The following is a 26385-nucleotide window of genomic DNA, read 5'->3' as shown; positions in this document are numbered from 1 at the left end:
GCTGACATTCTAGCAATGCCTTAGTTCACGTTAACAATCACTCACCTTTCTTTTAATATTCTCTAACAAGTCATCTTGGCCTTGTTTAAAATAAGGATGTTGAAATTCTACAGGACCATCTCGTTCCTGCTTTATAATTCCAGAGTCAATGTGTACCACTTTACGAAAACCATCTGAAAAAGAATCAAAGTCAAACAACTGGAATAGACTAAATTAAAAATGATTAGTGCTAATATGGAAGAAATTTTGTCATCCTAGCAGAAAAAAATGGTTTAATCTGTGGTTGACAGCGGCACTCCAGATAAACTGCTGTCCATACTCACACATATTCAGTTGCCTCACAAAGCTTGCCATGTTATTATGCTTGAAGTATTTGGGAAGAATTTCTTTTGCAAATCTTTGTTCATCCAAAACCAAAAAACTCTGGCCATTCTGAAACAAAACCAGAAAAAGTCAATTAGTTAAGGCACTCTGACAACGGTGATATGAACTCAAAAAGTGCCCTGGGCAGTCCTGCCATGATACTTTTAGACCAACATTCTATTCCTGTTAATGGCAACAAGAAACTGCCAAACTATAGTTAAGTTTTTTGGTCAACTTCAAAAGTTTAGGAGTATGTCTCAGACCAAAAGCTAGCACTATACTCCATAATGAAATGATTTCTGTAAATCAGAAAGAGAGAGAAATAAATTATGCAGTCAGCATAATCATTTAACACTGATTTATAGTCAATGCAATCAGACAAAATTAAATAATACAGATTTTGAAAGGATGCATTTTATCATAACTTGCAATAGACATAATTGTATCTCTTTGTACAATCAACTGAAAAACTGTAAAAGAATTCAGTAAGATAGCTGGTTGCTAAATTAATATGAAATCACTAGTGTTCCTTCATACAATGTAAACAATTTGAAACTAAAATGAATTAAAAGATACCATTCATAATAGAAAAATATTAGGTATCTAAAAATAAATTTTAAAAATTTAAAGGACCTTAAAGAAAATATTAAAACAACAGAGGGATATAAGGAAGACAAATGCAGTTTTATAAAGTTGTCAATTTTCTCCTTAAATTAACTGTTTTGGATTGAATTGTGGTCCTCAAAAAGATATGTTAAAGTCCTAATCCCCTACTTGTTTGGGAATAGGGGTTTCTTTTGTTATGTTAATGATGTCATGTAAGAGTAGGGTGGGTTCTAAACCTAATCCCTTCTGAGTGTTCTCTTATAAAAAGGGGAAACAGCAGGCATGGAAAGACACATACACACAGGAGAGATGCCACATCATGACGAAGGCATACGCATCTATACGCAGCAAAGGAACACCAAGGAGTGCCAGCAGCCATCAGAAACCAGGGGAGGCCCACAGAAGGAACAGACATGGCTGACACCCTGATTTGGAATTCTGGCTTTCAGAACTGTGAGAAAATAAATTTCTGTTCTTTAAAGCCACCTACTTTGCTATAATTTTGTTATGCAGCCCTAGGAAACTAAGACATTAGCCAATACATTCAATTCTCTCAACTGGAGAAAAAAAAAAAAAGATTTTTGGAGAGGAAATGAAGAGATAATAACGGTATTAGGTATTTAAGTTCATTTGTAAAAAGAATTATCTACTTATTGCCCAGAAACTAATGAAAATGATGGGGTTGGGGATTAACTCTACCCTACACCAAAAAAAAACCCGTTGTCATTGAGTCAATTACGACAAGCAGGTGACAAAATCAGTGTTTAGAGGAGTTTGGTACTAAATAACAGAGTCAAACATGAATGGATATACCACAAAGGACAGAAAAGGAAGAAAATCTCTTTGAGAATTTAACAGGTTATAAGAAAAGATGGCATTTGCAATCGGGGCGGGGGGGGAGGCAAGCCAAGAGGAAAAATAATTATTTAATAAACTTCCCATTTGGGAGAGAAAAAAAGAATCAAAAGCTCAATAACTCACTGCTACCTCACTTTCTACAATTAAGTTCTTGGAAACATGAAGCCATATAGGTAAAAACTTGTAAATTTGTTCATGCAATCTGTTAGTCGCCTATCATGTCTCCAGTCTCCTCCACTCCTTTATTAACAAAAACCATTTTGTTTGGTGCTATATTTCCCAGTCTCCCTTGCAAACAAAAAAACAGCTGCCTTTGTGTTGACTCTGACTCATTGTGAACCCATGTGTGTCGGAGTAGACCCTGTATGTGTCTCCAAAGGGTTTTCAACAGATGACTTTTTGAAAGTAGAATGCCAAGCCTTTTTTCCAAAGTGTCCCTGGGTAGCCTCAAACCTCCAACCTTTTGGTTAGCGGTCAAGCACATTAGCTGTTTGTACCACCTAGGGACATCCCTGGGCAAATAAAACTAAACCAAACCCATTGCAGATTCCGACTCATAGTGACCCTAAAGGACAGAGCAGAACTGCCCCAAATGGTTTCCAAGGCTGAAATCTTTACAGAAGCAGACTACCACATCTTTCCTTGCAGAGTGGCTAGTAGGTTCAAACTGCTGACCTTTTGGTTAAGCTGAGCACTTAACCACTGTACCCACCTCCCTCCCCGCCCCTCACCACCCACCCTTACCCGTGCGAACAGAGGTGGCCAAATAACACGTCTGGCAAATAAGATATAAGCAGAATGTATTGGGTAGGGCTTCCAGAAAAGCTGCTAAAATGCGTGTGTGTCGGGGAGCGGGGGAAGTAAAAGTATGAAGTCCCCACTCCAAATGTCTCTGCTTGGAACTAGCTAATGACTAGAACTCTAGCTTCCATTATGTGAGGTGGAGGACCTATCTCTGGCTGAACAAGCCAGAAGGTGCCTGGGTATCTTCAGGCTTAAGTGGGAGAAAAATATACTTCTGTCTTCTTTTAGCCACTGTTATTTGGATTTCTATCACCTGTGTCTGCATCTAATCCTACCTGTTAATAGAGTATTTAAAAAAAAAAAATTCAATGACTTTGAGACTATTAGTATAATGGAAAAATAGGGTGACAAAGGGTTAATCGCATTAATTAAAAACTTTCAACAACTCAGTAAGATGAAAAACCAATGGAAAATTCAGAAAAGATTCCATCTCGTTCACAATTGAATAAATGTACACCAAAACAAATAATGGCAATTAGGTAAGAACTATCAAAATTTAAAATATACATATTTTTCAGTCAGGTAATTCCACTGCAAGGAACTTAATTCAAAGGACAGATTTGCACAAATGTTTAAAAAAAAAAAAAGAAATTCATTTTAGCTGTTTATAACAGTAACAAAACCAAACAAAAAACAACGTATCTCAGTGAGTTAAAATGATTGTGAGTATGTACATATATTCCCTTACTATGCTTACATCTATGCTTGTGTACACACACAAAATTCCCAGAAATAATTCACCAAAAAAAAAAAAAAAAAAGGCCCAATTTCTCTGACAAGTAGGTCACGGATTGAAATGTGTCCCCTAAAAACATGTATTAACATGATTAGGCCATGATTCCCAGTACTGTGTAGTCGTCCATTTTGTGATCTGATGTGATTATCCTGTATGTTATAAATTTAAGAGCTCGGCGGCTAACCAAAAGGTTGGCAGTTCAAATCCACCAGCTGCTTCTTGGAAACCATATAGGGCAGTTCTGCTCTGTCCTACAGGGTTGCCGTGAGTTGGAACCGACTCAACAATACCAAACAACAACATGGTGTTACTGAGGCAGGATAAGAAGCAGTTAAGTTAATGAGGCAGGATTCAAACTACAAAATGAGGTTGTATCTTGAGTCAATCTCTTCTGAGACATAAAACAGAGAAGCGAGCAGAAAGGTGTGGGACCTCACACCACCAAGAAAGAAGTACTGGGAGTAGAGTGTGCCCCTTGGACCCGGGGTCCCTGTGCTGAGAAGCTCCTAGACAGGGGGAAGACTGATAACAATAACCTTCCCCAAGAGCTGACAGAGACAGAAAGCCTTCCCTGGGAGTTGGTGTCCTGACTTTGAACTTCAGCTTCCTAGATTGTGAGAGAATAAACTCCTGTTTGTTAAAGCTGCCCACTTGTGGTAGAATTTAGTGGAATAGTGAGGTGCTGCTGTAACAGATAGCTAAAATGTGGAAGCGGTTTTGAAACTATAAATGGGTAAAGACTGCAAGAGTTTTAAAATGTCTAATAGTAAAAGCCTAGATTGCCTTGAAGAGAACGTTGGTAGAATTATGGACATCAAAGACAATTCTGGTGACGGCTCAGAAGGAAGTGAGGAGATTTGTAACACTGGAGATGGCACAGAGAGTGAGCAGCCGCGGAACCAGGAGAATGGCATGAGACGGCTTCGAAGCCAACCCACGGAGTGAGACAGCTGAGTGCCTTCAGGCTGAGGCTTCCTGGCAGAGTAGGGTGCCTCTAGGCACTTATCAGTGGAGCTAGACTTGCTGACCCACAGTGGAAGAGAGCTGAGTGCCTTCGTGCTGAGGCTTACTGGTGGAGTGGCGTACCTCCAGACACATATTTGTAGTGCTAAAGAGCCTTGGAACACTGGCCCAAGCAGGACAGGTGCCAGGCCGGCCAAAGGACCCAATGGGCCAAGAGGCCAAGGAACCAGGAAGTAGAAGCTGAAGGGACAAGGAGCACTGGAAGTAGAGCTATCTCAGTCTCAATGGGGGAAACACAGCCTGATGGGTCTCAAAGGGTGGGGCCATGGACTCCTAGGTTTCAAAAAGTCAGATCTTCACCAATTCAATTCTGGAGGGTGGGGCTGCCTTTCATAAGTGTCAGTGGGATGGGACTGGATCCACTGTCCAAAGCTGAGGGGTGGAGCTGCCATGCCCAAGAGCCAGAAGGAGGGAAGCGAGGGGGTACGGTCACCACTCAGATGGACTAGGAGAATGTGGCCACTCAAGCCGAGGGAGCAGAGCTGCTTTTCCAGTGAGCTTGGAAAGTGGAGCTGAAGCCCAGGGCTGAGGGGCCTCCACCTAGAATCTGGAGGGTGTGATCAACACCCGGAGTCTGGAGAGCAGGCCATTGACTAAATGGTCTCAGAGAACAGTGGATTATTTTCAAGCCTTCAAACCTTATATAATATGTTCTGCTGACTTGCTTGGTGCCTGTTATCCCTTTCTTCCCTCCAATTTCTCCCATTTGTAATAGAAATGTCTACTTTGTGCCTGTTTCATCATTGTACTTTGGAAGCAGGTAACTTGTATTCTAGATTTCACAGATGAAGAGAAATTTCCCCCCAGGATGAAATTTGCACTTGGAGTTAAGACTTTTGGGATGATATGGTGGGGTGAATGTGTTTTACATGTGGCAAGGACATGAATTTTGGGGGGCCAAAGGGTGGAATGTTATGGATTGAATTGTGTCCCTCAAAATCGTGTATCAACATGGCTAGGCCATAATTCCCAGTATTGTGTGGTTGTTCACCATTTTGTGATCTGATGTGATTATTCCATGTGGTATAAATCCCAACCGCTATGATATTAATGAGGCAGAATAAGAGGCAGTTATGTTAATGAGGCAGGACTCGATGTATAGGATTAGGCTGTATCTTGACTTAATCTCTTTTGAAATACAAAGAGAGAAGCAAGCAGAGAGGGGTGGGACCTCATACTACCAAGAAAGAAGCACCAGGAGTGGAGTGCATCCTTTGGACCCTGGGTCCTTGCACTCAGAAGCACTTAGACTGGGGGAAGATTGATGACAAGGACCTTCCCCCAGAACCAACAGAGAGAAAGCTTTTCTTGGGAGCTGGTGCCATGAATTCGGACTTCTAGCTCCTAGATTGTGAGAGAATAAATTTCTGTGTGTTAAAGCCATCCACTTGTGTTATTTCTGTTATAGCAGTATTAGATAACTAAGACAATTGGGAATGACAAATAAAGGAAAAGGGAAGGGGCATTTTTACATTCTTCCTTATATCCTATTATGTTATTTGAATGGTTACCCATAAGAACAAATTACTCATTTGATTTATTTCTTACTTAATTAGGGATATACATGATAACACATTACCAGCAACAGCTAGAAAATGTACCTTTAAAAAACGACACCACTTAAAACATCTGTAAAATACCTAAGAAGAAAGCTAACAAAGACCTGCAAGACCTCTTACAAAATACTATAAAATGTGTCTTATCTATGGAAATATTCAATATTTTTTAAAAATATGCATTCTCCCTATAGTTTGAATGCAAATCTCAACAGGGTTACTTATTCTTTTTTAAAATGGAACTTAATTTGAAAACATACACAGAAAAGCAAAGACAACAATAGTCAAGGCACTCCTGAAGAATAAGTTGCCCTAACAAAACAGACATTTTATAAAGCTACAATAACTAATTATAGGTTCCTCATGAGCTCAATTGATTGTTCTGGAATTCTCATTCTTTGCAATATTATTCATAATTTGTTGTGATCCACATAATTGGATACCTTTGCAGAGTCAATAAAGCACAGGTAAATTATCTTTCTGGTATTCTCTGCTTTTAGCCAGGATGCATCTGACATTAGCAATGATAATCCTTCACTGCATGTCCTCTTCTGAATCTGGCTTGAGTTTCTAGCAGCTCCCTGTCGATATATTGCTGCAACCTCTTTTGAATGATCTTCAACAACATTTTACTTGTGTGTTATATTAATACTGCTCAATAAGTTCTACATTCTGTTGGATCACCTTTCTTTGGAATAGGCACAAATACGGATCTGTTTCAGTCAGTTGGCCAGGTAGCTGTCTTCCAAATTTCTTGGCACAGATGAATGAGCACCTCCAGCTCTGCATCCGTTTGCTGAAACATCTCAATTGGTATTCTGTCAATTCCTGGAGCCTTGTTTTTCACCAATGCCTTCAGTGCAGCTTGGACTCCTTCCTTCAGTACCACTGGTTCTTGATCATATGCTAGAGCCTGAAATGGTTGAATGTTACCAATTCCTTTCAGTACAGTGACTCTGTGTATTCCTTCCATCTTTTGATACTTCCTGCATCCTTCAATATTTTTCCCACAGAATCCTTCAATATTATAGCTCAAGGTTTGAATTTTTTCCTCAGTACTTTCAGTTTGAGAAATGCCAAGCGTGTTCTTCCCTTTGGTTTTTCTAAATCCAAGTCTTTGCACATTTCATCGTAACACAAGAAGCAGTGGTTCAAACAGAGCGAGGATACCACGTTGTTTAAAATCAGGAAAGATGTACGTCAGGGTTGTATCCTTTCACCATACTTATTCAATCTGTATGCTAAGCAAATAATCTGAGAAGCTGGATTATATGAAGAATGCAGCACCAGGATTGGAAGAAGGCTCCTTAACAACCAGCAATATGAAGATGACACAACCTTGCTTGCTGAAGGGAAAGAGGAGTTGAAACACTGATGATCAGAGACTACTACAGCCTTCAGTGTGGACTGCACTTCAACAGAAAGAAAACAAAAATCCTCACAACTGGACCAATAAGCAGCATCATGATAAATGGAGAAAATGTTGAAGTTGTCAAGAATTTCATTTTACTTGGATTCACAATCAACACCTACGAAAGCAGCAGTCGAGAAATCAAACGACATTGCACTGGACAAATCCACTGCAAAAGATCTCTTTAAAGTGGTAAAAAAGCAAAGATGTCACTTTGAGGACCATAGTGTGCCTGAACAAGCTATGGTATTCTCAATCACCTTGTAAGTATGTGAGAGCTAGACAGTGAATAAAGAAGACCAAAGAATTATCGATGCCTTTGAATTATGGTATTGGCAAAGAATACTGAATATACCATAAACTGCCAGAAGAAATGAACAAATCTGTCTTGGAGGAAGAACAACCAGCATGCTCCTTAGAAGCAAGACAGTGAGACTTTGTCTCATGTACTTTGGACATGTTATCAGGAGGGACCAGTCCCTGGAGGATATCATGCGTGGTAAAGTAGAGGGTCATTGAAAAAGAGGAAGACCTTCGATGAGATGGACTGACACAGCAGCTGCAACAAGGGACTCATGCATAACAATTGTGGGGATGGCACATGACTGAGCAGTGTTTCGTTCTGTTGTGCACAGGGTTGCTATGAGTCCAAACCAACTCAATGGCACCTAATAGCAACATAGTAATAATGGAGTCCTTGGGTGGCGTAAACGGTTAAGTGCTTGACTACTAGCTGAAAGGTTGGCGGTTCAAACCTACTCAGAGGCGCCTCGGAAGACAGCCCTGATGATTTGCTTCTGAAAGGTCTCAGCACTGAAAACCCTACAGAGCAGTTCTACTCTGCACACACGGGGTCACTGTGAGTCGGAATCAAATCAACGGCAACTAACAACAACACAGTAATTACGACAGTAAGATACTGGCACAAAGATAAACTGTCCAGTGGAATGGAATAAGAAACAAAAAAACAAAACCACAATATCTATATGAAATTTTGATATAAGACAATGGTAGCAATACACTTCACTGAGGAAAGGAAGAACTATTCAGCAAAGGAGGTAAGACAACTAAGTATTTTATGGAACACATGAAACTGGACCTCTCTTCCTACATACAAAAATCAATTCTAGGCAGATCAAAAACCTACATATGGAGTACAAACTTTAAAAATTTTCAGAAGAAAACGAGAGATGGAAAAGTATCTTTCTGTCCTTGAATAATGAAAAATATCTTGTAGAAACAAAAAACATGCATCACAAAAAAGAGTGATATATTAAGCAATACTAAAATTAAGTACTACTACTTTTCAAAAGGGAAGTAAAAAGATAAGACACGAACTGGAAGAAGATATATGCAACACATATAATAAAAAGAATATTCAGAATATGTAAGGAATTCCTACAAATAATACAAGATAAACCACCCAATAGAAAAATGGGCAAAAGACAAACATTTCACAGAATGGCCAATAAACATGAGAAGTTGTTTTCACACATTAGTAATCAGGGAAACAGAAATTAAGACCTTATTGAGATAACACTTTACATCCATTAGACTGGTAAAAATTAAGAAGAATGTCATAATATCAAAATTTGAAGATGCGGATTAATGAAAAACCTCATGTGTGACTAAGAGGAGTATAAACCGGTTTGATCTCTTTTGAAAACAATTTGCACTATCTTGAGGTTGAACACTTCATACTCTTTTTCTTCCAGCAATTCCACTTTTGTATGTGGGGATATACATCTTACATAGATAAGGAGGTATGTGCAGGAAGTTTGTACCAGCAGTGTTTACATTTGCAAAAAAAAAAAAAAACACTAAACCACCAAAATATCAACAGAGAAGAATGTTCTAGACTTGGGAGGTGAAAAGATATTTGTTGTATCACACTTCATAACATACACACGTGACATTATTCCTTTGTAGCTATCATATTTTTAAAAATAATAAAGGAAAATTATTTCATAATTTTTTTTTTTATAATAGTCATGTTTAATGGATGCTTTATGAATCTTACTTCATTTGATTACGGTGCCTTTAAAAATGTTGGTTACTTCGTCCATAAGATGTCCCATGACATTGATTTCTGGTAGTTTTTTGTTTTCCCCTCTTCTACCACTGTTATGAGTCAGAATCGACTCGACAGCACTGGGTTTTTTTTTTTTATTTTTTTTTTACCACTGTCTACCCCTTAAATGTTGGTATTTTCCAAGGTTCTATTACAATACTAAAACCTGTTGCCACTGAGTCAATTCTGACTCATAGTGACCCTTTAGGACAGAAAAGTACTGCCCCACAGTTTTCAGGGCTATAATCTTCACAGGAACAGGCTGTCACATCTTTCTCCTGAAGAGTGGCTGATGGGTTAGAACTACTGACTTTTGGTTAGCAGTCCAGCACTTAAGCAGTGTGCCGTCAGGGCTCCTATTACAATACTACCCTTGGGAAAATTTTTTATGGGCTTATTGGGACCTCATATTCAACTTGCCCCAAACCGAACTCAACTTCACTTTTAAATTTTATTCTTTAACTCTATAAATAGCTTCGACTTCTTTCCTCCTCCCCAATTTACTCAAGTCAAACACTTTAGGACCATCCCTGATTCCTCTCTTCCCTTTCTCCACAATACTCAACTGATCATTAAAGCCCTGTTTGCCATCTGTTCTTACTATTTCCACTGTCACTGGTAAAGTTCAGATAACCACCACTGTTTACCTGGACATGTCAAAGCCTCCTAAGTAGACTGCTGGATATCAATGTCTCATGTCTGCAATCTGGACAGGGGTACCTCGTGAAAAATCAGGTTGGATAAAATCCCTCTCTTCCTCACAACTGCAGTGGTTCCCCAAAGCCTATATATTACAGTTCAAATTCCTTGGTATGGAATTCTAGACGATCCATGGTTTCACCTTAATTGAGATTGCTCTCCACCATATATAGTCAATTCTCTGACCCCATCACACTTAAGCACTCAGCAGCATCATCCTCTATTCCATTTTCTTCCATTAACTTCTTTTACCTCAGTCCCTTGATTTTCATCCTTTCTCAGTATTCCTTCTCAGTCTCCTTTCCTGGCTTTTCCTTCTCTTCATCATAACGTCTAAATGTTGGAATATCTCATTATCTCTCAGTTCCTTCTATCTTCATTTGTCTCTCCAGATGATCTCATCCCGTCCCACAGCTTTGCTACTCGCAAATTTTTGTTTCTAGCTCCAAATGCCACCCTTAATGCCAGAGTCTTATATCCAACAGCCTATTCAACGTTTTCACTTGGGCATTTTAGAGCGTAGAAGTCATTTGGGCTGTCCAGTAATATTCCTGTTCTTCTTAGCATTGCACTTCCCTACCCACTTGCAAGCTAGGTGTGGCCGTATGACTACGTGTGGTCAAAAAAATGTAAGCAGAACAAAACAATTTTAAAATAATACTAGTAACCTACTTTTTTAATCTCAAAGTTAATATGACCAAAATAGAACTCCAACCTGCATTTCTCCTAATCTCCTATCTCAGCAAATGGTACCATCGTTCATCATATTGCTCAGGTCAGATCTATGAGTCATCCTTAATTCTTCTCTGTGCCCCCAGCTACAGCCAATTTATCAGCAAGTCCTGATAAAGTAGGTATCAACTCCGACTACTATTCACCACTCCACTGCTACTACCCCAGTCCCAGCCACCACCATATTCAGTACTATTTGGAAAACTGCAATAGTCCTCTGGTTTCCCCTTTTCCAGTCCTCTTATCACAATCCCAAGGCTGTATGCCATCTGCCCCTAACCTCACTGAAATAGTACTTCTTCTACTCTCTAAAAACAGTCCAACCACATGGGCCTTCTTGCTTCCTTGAACATGCACCATTAGAGGCATTTATATTCATAATCCCTGTTTGTCTGGGCCATTCTTTCTAATTCAGGTCTCTGCTCAGATGTTACTTCTTCAGAGAAACTTTCCTTGTTACCCGACCCAAAATATCCTCAAATTCCACTCAATGTATGTGCCACTTATCAATTTACTGCTCTAAATTCACTCTTCATTGTTCTTCTATAAAAGTGGAGCTGGGTCCTTTACATATATTTCCTTTTCTAGCTGGCATAATGTTAAACTTTGTCAGTGGAGGATATGAGAAATATTGCAAGAAGAAGGGGCCTTCCTTCCTGGTTTCAGGGTGTCTTTGGCAGGCTTCTGCGGTGCAGGCAGCTTCTCCAGTACCTAGCTCCTGCAGTGTATGGTGGTCAGCAGCTTCCCTTGGTATCCCCTCACTCCTCAGGGAGGTTTCAAATCGAGTGTCTCTGGCAAGACACCTCCCCATGAACAGCTTCCTATGGCATAGCACTCTACAGCAGGGGTGGACAAGCTTTTTCTTAAATGGCCAGATAATAAATATTCTAGGCTTGTGAATAAGGTCATAATTCTACCTTTATAGTATGAAAGCTGTTATAGACAATATATAAACAAATGTGCATGGCTGTGTTCCAACTAAACTTTTATTTACAAAACAGACAGCTGGCCCCTGGGTTGCAGTTTGCCAATCCTTGCTCTAGAGGGCATATTTCCTGGCAAGTTCCAAAGGATGAATTTCCAGTTAGTTCCACAAGCTCAGCACCACAGTGACCTCTGCCATTCAGTGAGTCACGGACATACCTTCTCAAGCAAGAAACCTTCCCTTGGAGGGAAGGGCTCTTACTTGGGCACACTATCTCAGCCCCAGCAGTAGTGGCTGTTCCTTGTATGTGCTATCCTTATATTCTTTAAAAAATAATCCGTTCCCATTGAGTCAATTCTAAGTCATGGCAAGCCCATGTGTTTCAGCATAAAACTAAGCTCCATAAGGTTTTCAATGGCTGTGATCATTCAGAAGTAGACTGCCAGGGCTATTCTCTGAGGCATCTCTGAGGGGATTCGAACTGCCAATTTTTCAGTTAAATAACCAAGTGCTTAACCATCTGTACCACCCAGAGACTGCTTTTTGTATTCTTTAGTGTCTCCTATATTCCAATTTCCCTGTTACAGTCAGTAATTCTATTAAACTTTTTCTGCTCAAAATACTGTGTGGTTTGTCTCCTGATTGGACCCTGACAGATATACTTTCTCTTTATTCTGCCTTATTTTCTTTGTGGTGATGGTTCTTAGGTGCCATCAAGTCAGTTCCAAATCATAGCAGCCCTATGTATAACAAAACGAAATGCTGCCCAGTCCTGTGTCATCCTCACAAATTGTTGCTATGTTTGAACCCACTGTTGCAGCCACTGTGTCAATCCATCTTGTTGAGGGTCTTTTTTATCATTAACTGAAATCACATTACTTGTATTTGATTACTTTTTAATTATCAGTATCCTCCATTAGATGTAAGCTCCACGAAGGCAGAGACTTTGGTTTACTACTGAATGAATTTCCAGTACCTGGCACAATAACTAGTCATGATAGATTGACAACAACAAATATTTGCAACTCACCAAATAAATAAAACGATCTTTGGTCACAATGGACCAAATTATATTTTTAGAATTTCAACTCTTGGATTATATCAAATGAAGAGATACATGTCTTGCAAATCTGTTCTCTAGCACATTGACCTACCCCCTCATTCACTCATACCATTCAATGTCCCTGCTCATGGTATTCCTTAAGGCTGTACGCCAAAATTAATAAATGACTTTATGAGTGTGAAAACTCCACCTTACTGCCATTTAAACCTGTAAGGCTCAAGTAACACAAGACAGAACTCTTCCTATTCCACAAACATTTTACAAGGGGCAGATAGCCACTACTGAGTAGGGTGAGAAAGATGGGTAGCTTTCCTCATGCCTTGCCCACAAATGCTGGCAAGCTTCCAAAAGCAGTAACAGTTGTTACTGCCGAAATTAAACTTTTGGCACTTGTGGTCTAAAACACCCAAAATATTCTTCAATACTAATAATCTAATACTTCAGACCCATTAATACAAAACACATTTGGAACAGAAAATTGTAACACTTTCTGTATCAACCAATCTATAACTTTTCAGTATTCATCAACCATCCCATCTGAGTCTCTAGCTCATTCTCTCTCCGATATACATATATATATAAATATCTCCCACTGAATCTCTTTAAACTTTTGTGTAGGCCCACTTAAGTTGGATTTTGCCCCATTTTGCCACATGTTGTGGCCTTTCTTATTTTCACTTGGGAATACTACAATAATGCAGTGGTTCCTGGGAAGTTAAAAAAGATAGAACTACACTGGAAAGTCTAAGGGCCTTTTGCTTAAATTCATACACAACTGCTAGAAAACAGTCAAATTCTGTTTTGGTTCCCTCTTCCTACCTATTTTCTGATTTGTCTCTGCTGATTTGACAGAGAGGAAAGTAGAGAATGCCAAAGGGCACAAGAAGATGAGCATGAGGCTTTTAGGGGAAATTATTTGGTCTTCTGAAGCAATCCGAGACAAAAGTAATAAAACTGAAGAACAGAGACAAAGGTAAGAAAACTGGAAAAACAATGACCTTTCCATTTTTCCCTCTTTTATACTGCTTAACTTGAACATACACCGAGCATCAAATTTCAGTATCAGTAAAGACTGTTCTTGACTACCAATGGCAAGAACTTCCATTTAACCTCCACAACCTCTTGTCCTTGAATATCAAGTTTCCCCAGTTGCTTCAAAGCTAAACTGTGCCCTGTCTTTAGGACCTTATTACATTTAAAACACCTTTAGGTTAACTGGCAATACTACCTTTGTCCTAGCATCAGGCTGCCTACCAGAGCCAAGAGTAGCTACACAAAATTTTGAAGCCATAGGAAATGCCACCCCAAAGGCAATTTCATGGGGGAGAATAGAGGAAAAACTGAAATACGTACATGTTTTCTTAAAGATACTCGGACTACAGGTGTTTCTTTCTTTCTTTCTTTTAGAGTCAATAACATGTTTAGTATAGTTTTGGTTGCTTAGCTTACTATATTTCTATATTTAATGAGAATGATGTTTTCACTTTCCAATTTTGTTGTATTACAAGCTTCACAGATAACTTAAGTTACATATGTCTTCAGGAATATTAAACCAAGTTTTCCAAACTGCAGTCGGTAAGAATCTCCTCCCCTTAACTTATACCTAACTAGTGGAGTAAATTATTTTCCACAAGTGAAAAGAAAAAAAAAAAAAAAAGCATAAAAGATTGCCTGGTTTCCAAAACATCTGCTGCTTCTAAAAGGCCTTAATATGATTTTAGCTAAGATGGTATAAATGTTAAATTACCTCAACAGTAAATTCAGCAAAACAAATTTGAAGGAAACCAGAAACCACCATAATAGAAACTTTCAAAAGATGAGAGTAATTTATTTTTTCTGTCTAACATTGTTGTTTTAATTAAAGTTTTACCTTTCAGTGTTAACAACGCTTTTAGAAAAATCTGTGGGAGAGGAACAGAGACAGCTGCCCTAGGCAATTAGGCTTAGCCCTATACAGCTTTTATCCAGAACTGAATATATAAGAGGGCAATATTTTGGCATAAATGTAAATGTACTGCCAACCTGCATTAATTTAGTACTGTTGATGGAAGGCTGATTTAGGAGCTTGGAAATGTATGTTAGGGTCCCACCTCCAATTCTAACTGGCTGTGTAATTACTAATACGGAACCTAAAGCTCAAATCCTCATCTATATAAGGATGATGCTAAACTAGCTGATCTCTAAGGTTCTTTTTCAGGCATGATTCTATCTTTATCATTCCTACCACTTCCATTAAGTCTTCCAGGGATTTCATTGACTCATGCAACATTTATTAAGCACCTACTGTGTCCCTGGCACAGACACTGTCTTCTGCCCTCACTGGGTTTACATTTTAATTTACCCTTTGGTGTATTAGAAAATGAGTGCTGTACTACTTAAAACATAAGCTTAGACTTAATAATGGGATAAAAACAAGAATTACTTTTAAGTAGTTTGCTTATTTGGCTTAAGATTCATAAAATGATGCATTCATGAATTAGTATGAAACTCTCCACATTCGATATTGCCCATAAAATAAGAATGCTATTAAAATATTTTGGCTAGTAAAGATATATTAGGCCCTGCACTGACACAATGGCCTTTAATTAAAATCAATTACCAACATATTTAGGTACTTTTTCTGGGCAGTAAAAATAAGAAAGCCCACCCAAACCAAAAAGGGTTGATAAAATCAGGCTGGGGAGACAGATCTCAGTCCAGGCTCTAACATGAACACACGGCTGAGTAACAGCAGTTTGTAATGATCCATTCTTGTCAACTTTTAATCCTTCTGACTGATGAAAAGCATGACACATATGTTTATTTTTAAGTATATGCTGGCTTCCTTATTTTCATTTTTCTTTGTATAATTGTACAGAATTCATCAGATGCTTATGAATATGCACAACATAAAGCTAGCCCCCCCCGAAAGATGACTCAGTTAATAACACTGACCTCCAAAAAAATTAAATCCTAGAAAAGAGATAAACAAATGACAATAATGCAAGGCAGAAAATGGTCTTACAGTAGCCAAAACTTCATACACTCAATATGGTGCTTCCTGTTAGTAAAAGTAAATAAAACCAGGAGTTCCCATTAACAGGAAAGGAACAGAGAAGGAAGAGAGAAGAAGGCTAGGTAACAATTACTCAGCAGCCAACAGGTGCCAGGCACTGTGCAGGTAGCTTTCCCTTATTCTTATCAAGAACTCTGCACATGTAAATATCCCAACTAGGGTGCTCATCTACAATAAGACAACTCCACTCCCCTTCACAAAATGATTCCAGCAGCCTAGGAGTGTATACTAAGACGAATGCACTGTTGACGTAAATATCTGATCATTCTGCTTAGAATCTTAGTATCTGGAGCTAGAAGGGGTTTTGGTCACCTAGGCAACCCGTTCACCTTATGGATGATGAAACTCAGGCCAGATAAGTGCGTCGACTAAGATCATCCCTGTTTAATGGCAGATCAGGGAACAAACCAATAATCAAGAGATCCATATACCTCCCTGCTGGTAAATGTTTAGTGAAATGTAGTGATTAATTTTAATTTTAGCTCCTCACGAAGTTACTCAATACTAGCATTTTTATATAAATAATTATAAAACACCAATTACACAAATGCCCCAGAATCCCCAAATTATTTGCTATTTTCTTTGTGATAATCTAAAAACCTAGCGATAAGCAGTAACCTGGGTTTGAACATTTGCCTACTTCCCTAACTTGCTGTCCCCATAAAGATCCCAGACGCAAAGCAGGGGTGTGTGTGGTGTGTGTGTGCCTGTGTGCGTGCAGTGAGGGAATCAAGTCGGCAAGGTAAAGATTTCCGCTGATAAATCCCCGCGCGGACGATCCGGACACGGGGCTCCCTGTCCCCTCAGCGATTCGTAACCCGCGAGCCCGGCGGGAGAACGAAGGATGAGTGTGCACTAATGTCGCTCCCGCACCCTCGGCGAGTCGGCTGCCCTCATGCCGCCGCCCCGTGCCACTGCGACCGGGCCAGTTCGGAACGCGGGCTGGGTCGGTCCGTTACGGGGCAGCGGGCCCCGCGCGGGCCGCCCCTCCCCCACCGCGGCCTGCCGGGCCGCCGCGGCTCCCCGCGCGAACAATACAGGGGGTCCCCGCGAGGCCGAACGCCGACACCATGCGCCGCACCGCCTCCCCGCGCCGCGGGCCTCTCAGAGCAGCGTTGAGCCGCAGGCCGAGGGAGACAACCCCGCGTGAGGCAGAGAGGGGGGAGAGAAAGAAAGAAAGAGAGCGACAGGGAGAGAGAGACACAGAGAGAGAGGAGACGGTTAGTGTCCAGGGGTTGGAGGCCGCCGTCCCCTGACCTGTACCTGGCTCCAGGTGATGAACTCGTTGGTGTGGGCCTCCTCCACAAGAGTCCACAGCTTGCTGAGGAAAGCCGGCACGTTCGAACTCTGCTTCATTGTTAATGAGGCGCAGGGATTCCAAATTCTACACCCGAAAGAGGTGGTAGCAGCGGCGGTGGCAGCTGCTCCCCGAGAGCGTCCACAACGCAGGCGCAGGAGCTCTCGGGCCCCGCCCCCCCGCCCCGCCAGGCGCGCAGCGAGGCTGGGAGGCCCGGCCGCCGCACGTGACGGACGAGTCTCTGCGCTGGGCCCGCGCGCGCGGCTCCCGCGCCGGTCCCTTTTCTGGCCAATCCCAGGAGCGGATCACATCGACAGAGAAAAGCGATTGGATGCTGCCGAGGTGGGGAGGTGGGAGCATAAGGGGGCGCTGCCTTCTCATTCGTCTTTTATGCAGGGCCTTCTGTGTAGCGGACCTTGGGTTTAGGGGACAGTGTTTGGTTGTTTCAAGTGGAAGCCGCGTTATGTTTCTGAGTTGTGGTTGAGAGGCTGCAAGAAGCCCTCCGAGGCCCTTGAGTCATGAGTTTGGCAGGCAGAGTGTGGTGTGCACCAATCTAAAGGTAGGCGTGGAATACAATAATTCATAGGGATAAAAAAGCAGCAGCTTTAAGTGTGATATGCTAGACCCAGGTTGAAACTGCCTTAAGAATAATGAACCTTGTTCTCATGCTGAATTTTCCATTAGGAGAAAATGGCCCCTTTAAGATACGCTTATCAAAAAGAGGAATTTAAATAGTAACTAACTCCTTATTAAGGACCTTTTATAGAGTTGCAATGAGTCGCAATCGACTCGATGGCAGTGTTGTGTTTTTTTTTTTTTAATTGTGAGCCAGGAACTGTAATAGGCAAGTGACATGCTTGTTCTCATTCAGTAAACATGGAGTGCCCATTATATGCCCAGCATTAAAAAAAAAAATCATTCAAATGGTTGTAGTCGAATAAAAACTGTTCCTGCACATATTTTACAGTTATGGTCTTGTTTTCCTGAGAGTTTGCTATAGTGGAAAAAAATGTTGGATGAGAAGGAGTCAGCAGATCTGAGTTTAGACCCAGCTTTGTGTACACTTTAGTTTGTACTTATTTACACTGGTACTGTGGAATTTAGAGCAGTCCATTCATCTGTGTGTGCCAGTCTTCCTCATCTCTTCATTGAGAATAAGAATATTTGTCTTCTCAACCATGTAAGAGTAGCCTTAATAACATGGTAGTTATGAAATGCTTTGAAAATATATTCTACAAAATTAAACTTTCAGCCAGTGAGCGATGAAAGTAGGCGACACTTCCCCCAGACACTACCCCTCTGACCTTCCGATCTGTTTCCGTCCATAGACAGACCATGCTTATTCGAGCCCCTAAATCTTTGCTCATCTGTTGTCTTCCTTTTAATTATCCAAATGCATTTGTACTTCAAGACCAAGCTTAAGGTCCCCATCCTTCATGAAGCCTTCCATTACCACCTGAACTCACAAACTGCTGTCTCTTCAAACTTTTCTAGACCTTGTTTTATACCATAAAATTTAGCTCTCTCTTTTTTTTTATATTAATGTATTAATTTCCATCTAAAAAAAACCGTCTTGGTTAGATGCAAGCAGAAACCCCCTTTGTAGAGCTTCCAGGAGAGTCTAGTGGCTTGGGTATTCAACCTGTGCAGTCCAAGGGGCCTCCTACTTGGTAGGTCCTACACTTGGCTTAATGCTCTGCTATATCACTGTCTTGAAATTTTAAATAACTTTTTTAACAAGGGACCCGGCATTTGCGCTGGGCCCAGCAATTTGTGTAGCCAGCCTTACTTCTAATGTTATATACCTTATAGGCCAGTGGTTCTCAAACTTCAAGGAGGAGGAAGTAAACAAATGAACATAAATCATTTATCAGGCAGTAATGATACTCATAAAACCAGCCAAAGTGATATGCAATTAACCAGAGAAGGAAACCAGGGCACCTGGAAATTAAATGACATGTCCAAAATTACACAGCTGCTGTTGAAATTGAAACTATGTCTTAGTCTGAAGTGTATGGCTTTTATCTTTACAACAATGGGTCTTAAACTTTAGCCTACATCAGGATCACCTATAGGGCTTGTTAGCAACCAGATTGCTGATACCCTCCTACCATATCTCCTTCTATCTGCTCCCTCCCTCTGTCCCAAGTTTCTGATTAAGTAGGTCTGGCATGCAGCCTGAGAATTTGCATTTCTAACAAATTCCCAGATGATGCAAATGGTGCTGCAAAGTGGGACCACACTTTGAGAACTATTAAAAAAAAAAAAAAGATTTTTTTTTTAACAGAGGAAAAATTAGTAAACTGACCTTCCCTTCTAACTTGTACAGACTTGTTACCCCTCACCTTTTTAACAAAATCCAGCCATTCCGGGAATAATTTAAACTACTCTTTTCTTTGTCAATGAATGTAATCCTTAATGTTTATTCTAATTAGTAACACTGTCTCAAAACTTTGAGTATTGACTAGAATTTTTAGACTGCACTCATTTATAAAACTGAGAGGGGAAGAAAAACAAATCAAGCTTTTGGTCTCACAATTATTTGCCACTTATACTATTCCACAAATATCAGAAGAAACAGATTTGAGCCAGTGTCAACAGTTTTATTTACAATATTAGAGGATAATAATGTCAGTTTCTTAAAGTGAGTTGCCTCCCTGTTTACTCCAAGTGTAAAAAGTTGGACTATTTCCATGGGTCATTTGCAGCCTGGAGTGTAAGATTTAGAAGCTTTAGAATAACATTAGAAAATATGAGTGACTCAGGCCTTTGCCTAGGGAGTAGAAAAACATACTGCGGAGAAATTGGGTGCTTCAAAGCAGCTGATTCAGATTGCTACAAATTCTATCCAGCCACTCACGTAAAACTTAGTTGGAATCAGCAGTGCAAACAGAATTAATTTAAAGATTATTTTCAAGGATAGGATGACTGAAGCCAAAGATGGACTGCTTTGAGGTTTCCACCTACATTTGTATATGGACCAAGAGGTGATTTTCTTTGCTTTTGGAATGACCTAAAAGAGACCTTAGGTAAATCACTTAACATCTCCGAGCCCTAGGTCCTTACATATGTTTTTGTTGTTGTTGGGTGCCATACAGTTGATTTTGACTTATAGCCACTCCATGTAACAGAGTAGAACTGCCTTATAGGGTTTTCTAGGCTGTAGTCTTTACGGAAGCAGATTGCCAGGTCTTTGTCCCACAGAGTCTCTCAAATTGCCAGTCTTTCAGTTACCAGCTGAGCACTTAACCATTCGCACCACCAGGGCTCCTTTTTTCCTTAGATATAAAACTGTGAATAAAAATATGTGCTGTCTGTTTACAATAGCAAAAAGATGAAAGCAACTAAGGTGCCCATCAATGGATGAATGAATAAATAAATTATGGTATATTCACACAACGGAATACTATGCATTGATAAAGAGCAGTGATGAATCTGTGAAACATTTCATAACGTGGAGGAATCTGGAAGGCATGCCAAGTGAAATTAGTCAGTTGCAAAAGGACAACTATTGTATGAGACCAATATTATAAGAACTCCAGGAATAGTTTAAACAGAGAAGAAAATATTCTTTGATGGTTATCGGAGAGGGGGGAGGGAAGGAGGGTGGGAGGAGGTATTCACTAATTCGATAGTGGATAAGAACTACTTTAGGTGACGAGAAAGACAACACAATACAGGCGAGGTCAGCACAACCGTACTAAACCAAAAGCAAAGAAGTTTCCAGAATAAACTGAATGCTTTGAAGGCCAGCATAGCAGGGGTCGGGGTTTGGCACCATACTTTCAGGGGACATCTAACTCAATTGGCATAATAAAATCTTTTAAGAAGACATTCTGCATCCCACCTTGGAGTGAGGCGCCTGGGGCCCTAAACGCTAGCAAGCGGCCGTCTAAGATGCATCAATTGGTCTCAACCCACCTGGATCAAAGGAGAATGAACAACACCAAGGACACAAGGCAATTACGAGCCCAAGAGACAGAAAGGGCCACATAAACCAGAGACTACATCAGCCTGAGACCAGAAGAACTAGATGGTGCCCAGCTACAACCGATGACTGCCCTGACAGGGAACACAACAGAGAACCCCTGAGGGAGCAGGAGAGCAGTGGGATGCAGACCCCAAATTCTCATAAAAAGACCAAACTTAATGATCTGACTGAGACTAGAAGGACCCCGGTGGCCATGGCCCCCAGACCTTCTGTTGGCCCAGGACAACTCTTCAGACAGAGATTGGACTGGACAATGGGTTGGAGAGGGATGCTGGTGAGGAGTGAGCTTCTTGGATCAGGTGGACACTTGAGACTATGTTTGCATCTCCTCCCCGGAGGGGAGATGAGAGGGTAGAGGGGGTTAGAAGCTGGTGAAATGGACGCAAAAAGAGAGAGTGGAGGGAGGGAGCGGGCTGTCTCCTTAGGTGGAGAGCGATTGGGAGTATGTAGCAAGGTGTATATAAGTTTTTGTGTGAGAGACTGACTTGATTTGTAAAGTTTCACTTAAAGCACAATAAAAACTAAAAAAAAAAAAAGTACCTGCTGTACTATGCAGAGTGATTGTGAAGATCAAATAAATCCTAGTCCCCTGTCACCATTGTTATAGACATCTTTCTAAAACACAAATCTGAAAAGGTCACTTCCTGACTAAAAACCCTTCAGTGGAGTCCCACAATGTCCGTGATAAATCCAAGCCCGTGAGGTGGCATAAAAGGTGTATTTTTTTTTTTAAGTTGTGAAAATGTAGACACCAAAGTTTTGTCAATATAGCAATTTCTGCATCTGCAATTCAGTGACATTGATTACTTTTTTCATGGTGTGTCACCATTATCACTGTCCTTTTCTAAAAGATTCCATCACCATTAATATAAAGGAGTGAAACAAACGATTCTTTGGTGACAGTTGCAAAGTGCTTAGGAACCCTGGGTAGGCTTTTGAATAGTAGAGGGCTAGAAGACTGTGAGAATTTCTTATATTCCTTCAAGAAGATGAAAGAAGAACCTTCTTTGTTCTAAGGCTAGAATTTGGGTGTAAAAGGCACTGCCCAGAAAAGCTTTATATTTGGGAAATGAGTCAATACATGAACTCTCCAGTCTATACTAAATTTGCTAGAATATAACCAGCTACCCAACTAGGGTGACCAACTCGTCCACGTGTGCACAGGTCTTTCTCAGTTTTAGAACCAGAAGTCTTATGCTCCAGCTGTTCCCTCCATCTCAGAGAATCTGGTCTGGTTGGTCACCCTAACTCCAGCCTCCTCCAGTTGTTGGATATGGAGCAAGGGCTCAGTAAATTAAACTGGGTAGTTGCGAAGCTGATAGTCTAGATGGGGGATCTAAAAACTTGAATGCAGTTTTTAGCCTTTCTGGAAGCAGAGTGGAGGTACTCTTTCATAGGCACCCTAACAACTGGCTGATGAATAAAGGGAATCTATGTTCCCCACAAATCAAGTGGAGGAGGAGGCCCATACACATGCAAAAAGATGTTGATTAGGGAAAAAAAAAAAACCTCAAAGTCAGGAAACTTAAAGGACTGGAAGCATTAAAAGAATGTAGATCAGTGATATGGCCTGAGGTATAAAACGTCTTTTATTTCCACCAGAATAGCATCATGTTAGGGCTCCAGTTTCCATCCTCCAAGTGAAGGTGGCCCAGCCAGAAGATGTGTAGAATTCATCTTTCTAGATAGCGAGCTCTAAGTGATCATTTTATTCAGATCATATGATAATGGAGATTTTAGCTCAAAGATTAAATGAGCTGGGTTGTACATTAGTTTGAGTACATTAGTCTGCCCATACCTTGAATACGAGATTAGGCTGGAGAAATCAGTTTCAGTGAGGAAGTAACCACTGTCACAATTGTGGCAATGATTGGATTACTTCTAACCTCTTTAAAGTTCAGCCAAGTACCATGAACAGTATCCAGGAATCAGCTGTGTGCTCATAGCGTAGGGTTATATTAAAAAACAAACAAACCCATTGCTGTCGAGTTGGTTTTGACTCATAGCGACCCTATAGACAGAGTAGAGCTGCCCCACAGGGTTTCCAAAAAGCAGCTGGCGGATTCAAACTGCTAACCTTTTAGTTAGCAGCCAAGCTCTTAACTACCGCACCCTGAGGGAGCTCTGGCTGCTAAACAAAAGGTCAGCAGTTTGAGTCCACTAGGCGCTCCTTGGAAACCCTATGGGGCAGTTCTACTCTGTCCTGTTGGGTCACTATGAGTCAAATCTACTAGACAGAAATGTTTTTTGGTTTGGAAGGAGTTTTCTTATTATTAAGCAAAGGATATTTTATTCTAAGGTCTAAGGGTTTCAAAAAACTGAAATTATTCATTCAACAAATACTTAATTGAGCAGACCCTATGTCATTAGTACTGTGTTTAGTGCTAAGGATACAAGAGTGAACAGTGTAAGCTCAACCTGCCAGGCTAGTGAGGGTTGCCTGAAGTAAATGAGCAAGAGTGGTGTGGTAAATACTATGAAAAGTCAAATTCCACAAGCCAAGCTATGGGAGCATATGGAAGGAACAGCTAATTTAGATTTGGAGAGTCATGGAAAACTCAGTGGATGGTTCAGTATTGATTGATTAATTTGACAAATATTTATTGAGGGTCTAATGTATACCAGGAGTCCTTGGGTGGTGCAGACAGTTAAGCGCTCCATCATTAGCTGAAAAGTTGGTTGTTCAAACCTACCTAGAGGCTCCTTGGAAAAGAGGTCTGGTGATCTGCTTCTGAAAGGTCACAGCCTTGAAAATTCTATGTAGCAGTTCTACTTTGCACACACTGGGGTCACCATGAGTCAGTATTGACTCAACCACAACGTTACATACTAGGCACTGTGAGGCATTGTAGATCGGAATGAACATCAGTATGACATAGGGGAGGGGCCGCCAAGCCAGTGGTGTCCCTAGGGTTGGTGTTACACGTCCCCAGGTGCAGTAGGTTGTCGCTTTCCCCCACCTGCCAGTCACAAGGATTGGTATCACCCAGTGGTGTACCTTGTCACCACCACCACCCTGCCTCCATGCCGGTCACCTGCCAGTCAGGGAGCTGGCGGCCAGGCTGCTCTTTGGGCCACTGGGCTGAGAGGAGAGTCTCTGCCTTGGCCGGTGGGAGAGGGGAGGACTTGCGGGGAGCCACAGTGGGCAGGGCTGGGGGGGCTCCACCCACACCAGGAAGGGTGCTGCGATGAGTTACCTCCCTGGGTAACACCAACCCTAGTGACCGCTAGTCACCAGGGAAAGTTTCACAAAAGAGATGATCTCTGTATGGAACTGTACTTGACTTTGCAAGTTACGGAGAAATTTGGGGCTGAGGCAATGGGGAAGAGGAAAGGCTCTCCAGGCAGAGACAATTGTAGAATTACATAATGTGTGAAAGAATACCGCAAGCAATTGTGTGTGACTGACTGTAAGGTGCTTGTGAGTGGTGGCAGACGATGACTAGAATGGTAGGTGGCATCAGATAAAAATAGGTGGAGTAAATCAGGATCTGTGCCTCACAGTATACACAAAAAAATAATTCAGAATGGATCAAGGGGCTGCTTAGACATATCCAGACAACTTTCGGGGTTAGTTTACTGGGTCAAAGGTTTGGAACCGTAGTCTCAGAAGACAACTTAGTCAATGGGCATAACATAGTTCACAAAGATAGTGTTCTACATCCGAGTTTGGTGAGTAACATCTAGGGCCTTAAAAGCAAGTTTCCACCTACGACGTAACTATTAGTCTCTACTCATGTGGAGCAAAAGAGAATGAAGGAAATCAGAGGCTCAAGAAACTAGTCTGCAGGACTAAGGGCTCACAAGAACCACAACGTCTTCAAACCTGAGACCCGAAGAATTAGCTGATGCCCAGCTACCACTATCGACCGTTCTGAACAGAAACACGATAGAAGGTCCTGGACAGAGTGGTAGAAAAATAAAGAGTAAAACTCAAATTCCTAAAAGAGGCCAGACCTACTGGACCAAAAGAAACAACAGGAATCCCTGAGACTGTCGGCCTAAAATACGCTTTGAACTTGGAATTGAAGCTATTTCTGCAGGTCATCTTTCAGCAAATAGACTGGCCTGTAAAATAAACAATATCATTGTGAGTAATGTGTTCCCTTAAACAATTAACTATATGAGACCAAATGGTCAACAGTTACCCAAAAACAAAGATGGGGCAGCAAGGAGGGGAAGGGCAGCTATATCAATGGAAACAGTACAAACAGAATGGGAATAATAATAATGCTAACACATTGTAGAAACTTGTAAGCAATGGCATGGAACAATTTGTATAAAAATTGTTAAAAAGGGAACCTAATTTGTTATATAAACTTTCACCTAAAACAAAATAAAATTTTATTTAAAAAAAATGGATCAAAGACCTAAATGAAAACTAAAACCATCAAATTCTTAGAAGAACATGTAGAGGTGAGGTACTACCTAGTGTTTAATGACAGATTATTAGATATAAAAGCAAAAGCTTGAGCGGCAAAAGACGAGATAGATAAATGGGACCTCATAAAAATTCCTTTTGCACATCAAAAGACTTTACCAACAAAAGAAAAGGGTAGTCTACAGATTGGGAGAAAAATTGTGGGAATCACGTGACAAATGTTGGTTGCCGCTGATTCCAACTCATAAAAAAAAAACAGTGCCATTGAAAGCAATTGTAAAATAATAACAAAACAGAACTAACCCACAGGGTTTCCTAGGCTCTAATCGTTACTAATCTTTACTAGAGCAGATAGCTAGATCTTCTTTTCCAGGGAGCAACTGAAGGGTTTGAACCGCCAACGTTTCAGTTGGCAACCAAGCACCTAACTGTACATATATTAAAAAAACCCACTCCCGCTGCCGCATACATATATACACACGTGTGTAAATTTGAATAATAGTCGTATTAACTGGTCTTCCTTGTAGACGTACTGACAGCATTGTACTTCAGGATAGATCTTGAAATGTTCTTTTTGACGATGAATACAACACCATTGCTCTTTGAGGTGTCATTCCCGGAATAGTAGACTATATGATTGTCCGATTCAAAATGGCCAATACCAGTCCATTTCAGCTCACTAATGCCTAGGATATCGATGTTTATGTGTTCCATTTCATTTTTGATGATTTCCATTTTCCTAGATTCATACTTCGTACATTCCAGCTTCCGATTATTAATGGATGTTTGCAGCTGTTTCTTCTCATTTTGAGTC

General features: G+C 40.7%; 1 protein-coding gene across 3 annotated transcripts in view; it reads right to left on the bottom strand.

The window, feature by feature from the left end:
* HSF2 (heat shock transcription factor 2) overlaps positions 1-17353 on the bottom strand; it is a 55802-nt gene extending 38449 nt beyond the window's left edge. For all 3 annotated transcript variants that reach the window (XM_064290372.1, XM_003404244.4, XM_003404245.4), the window contains exons 1-3: positions 17166-17353; positions 324-432; positions 46-173 (exon numbers count right to left, since the gene is read on the bottom strand). In XM_064290372.1, the coding sequence (XP_064146442.1) occupies positions 46-173; positions 324-432; positions 17166-17258 (330 nt within the window). In that variant the 5' untranslated portion in view covers positions 17259-17353. The remainder of the gene's footprint in view (positions 1-45; positions 174-323; positions 433-17165) is intronic.
* Positions 17354-26385: the final 9032 nt, after the last annotated feature.

The sequence above is a fragment of the Loxodonta africana genome, chromosome 1, assembly GCF_030014295.1.
Source record: "Loxodonta africana isolate mLoxAfr1 chromosome 1, mLoxAfr1.hap2, whole genome shotgun sequence".
Classification (NCBI taxonomy): domain Eukaryota; kingdom Metazoa; phylum Chordata; class Mammalia; order Proboscidea; family Elephantidae; genus Loxodonta; species Loxodonta africana.
Note: the sequence above shows the minus strand (reverse complement) of the source record. Positions and strands in the feature narration are given on the sequence as shown.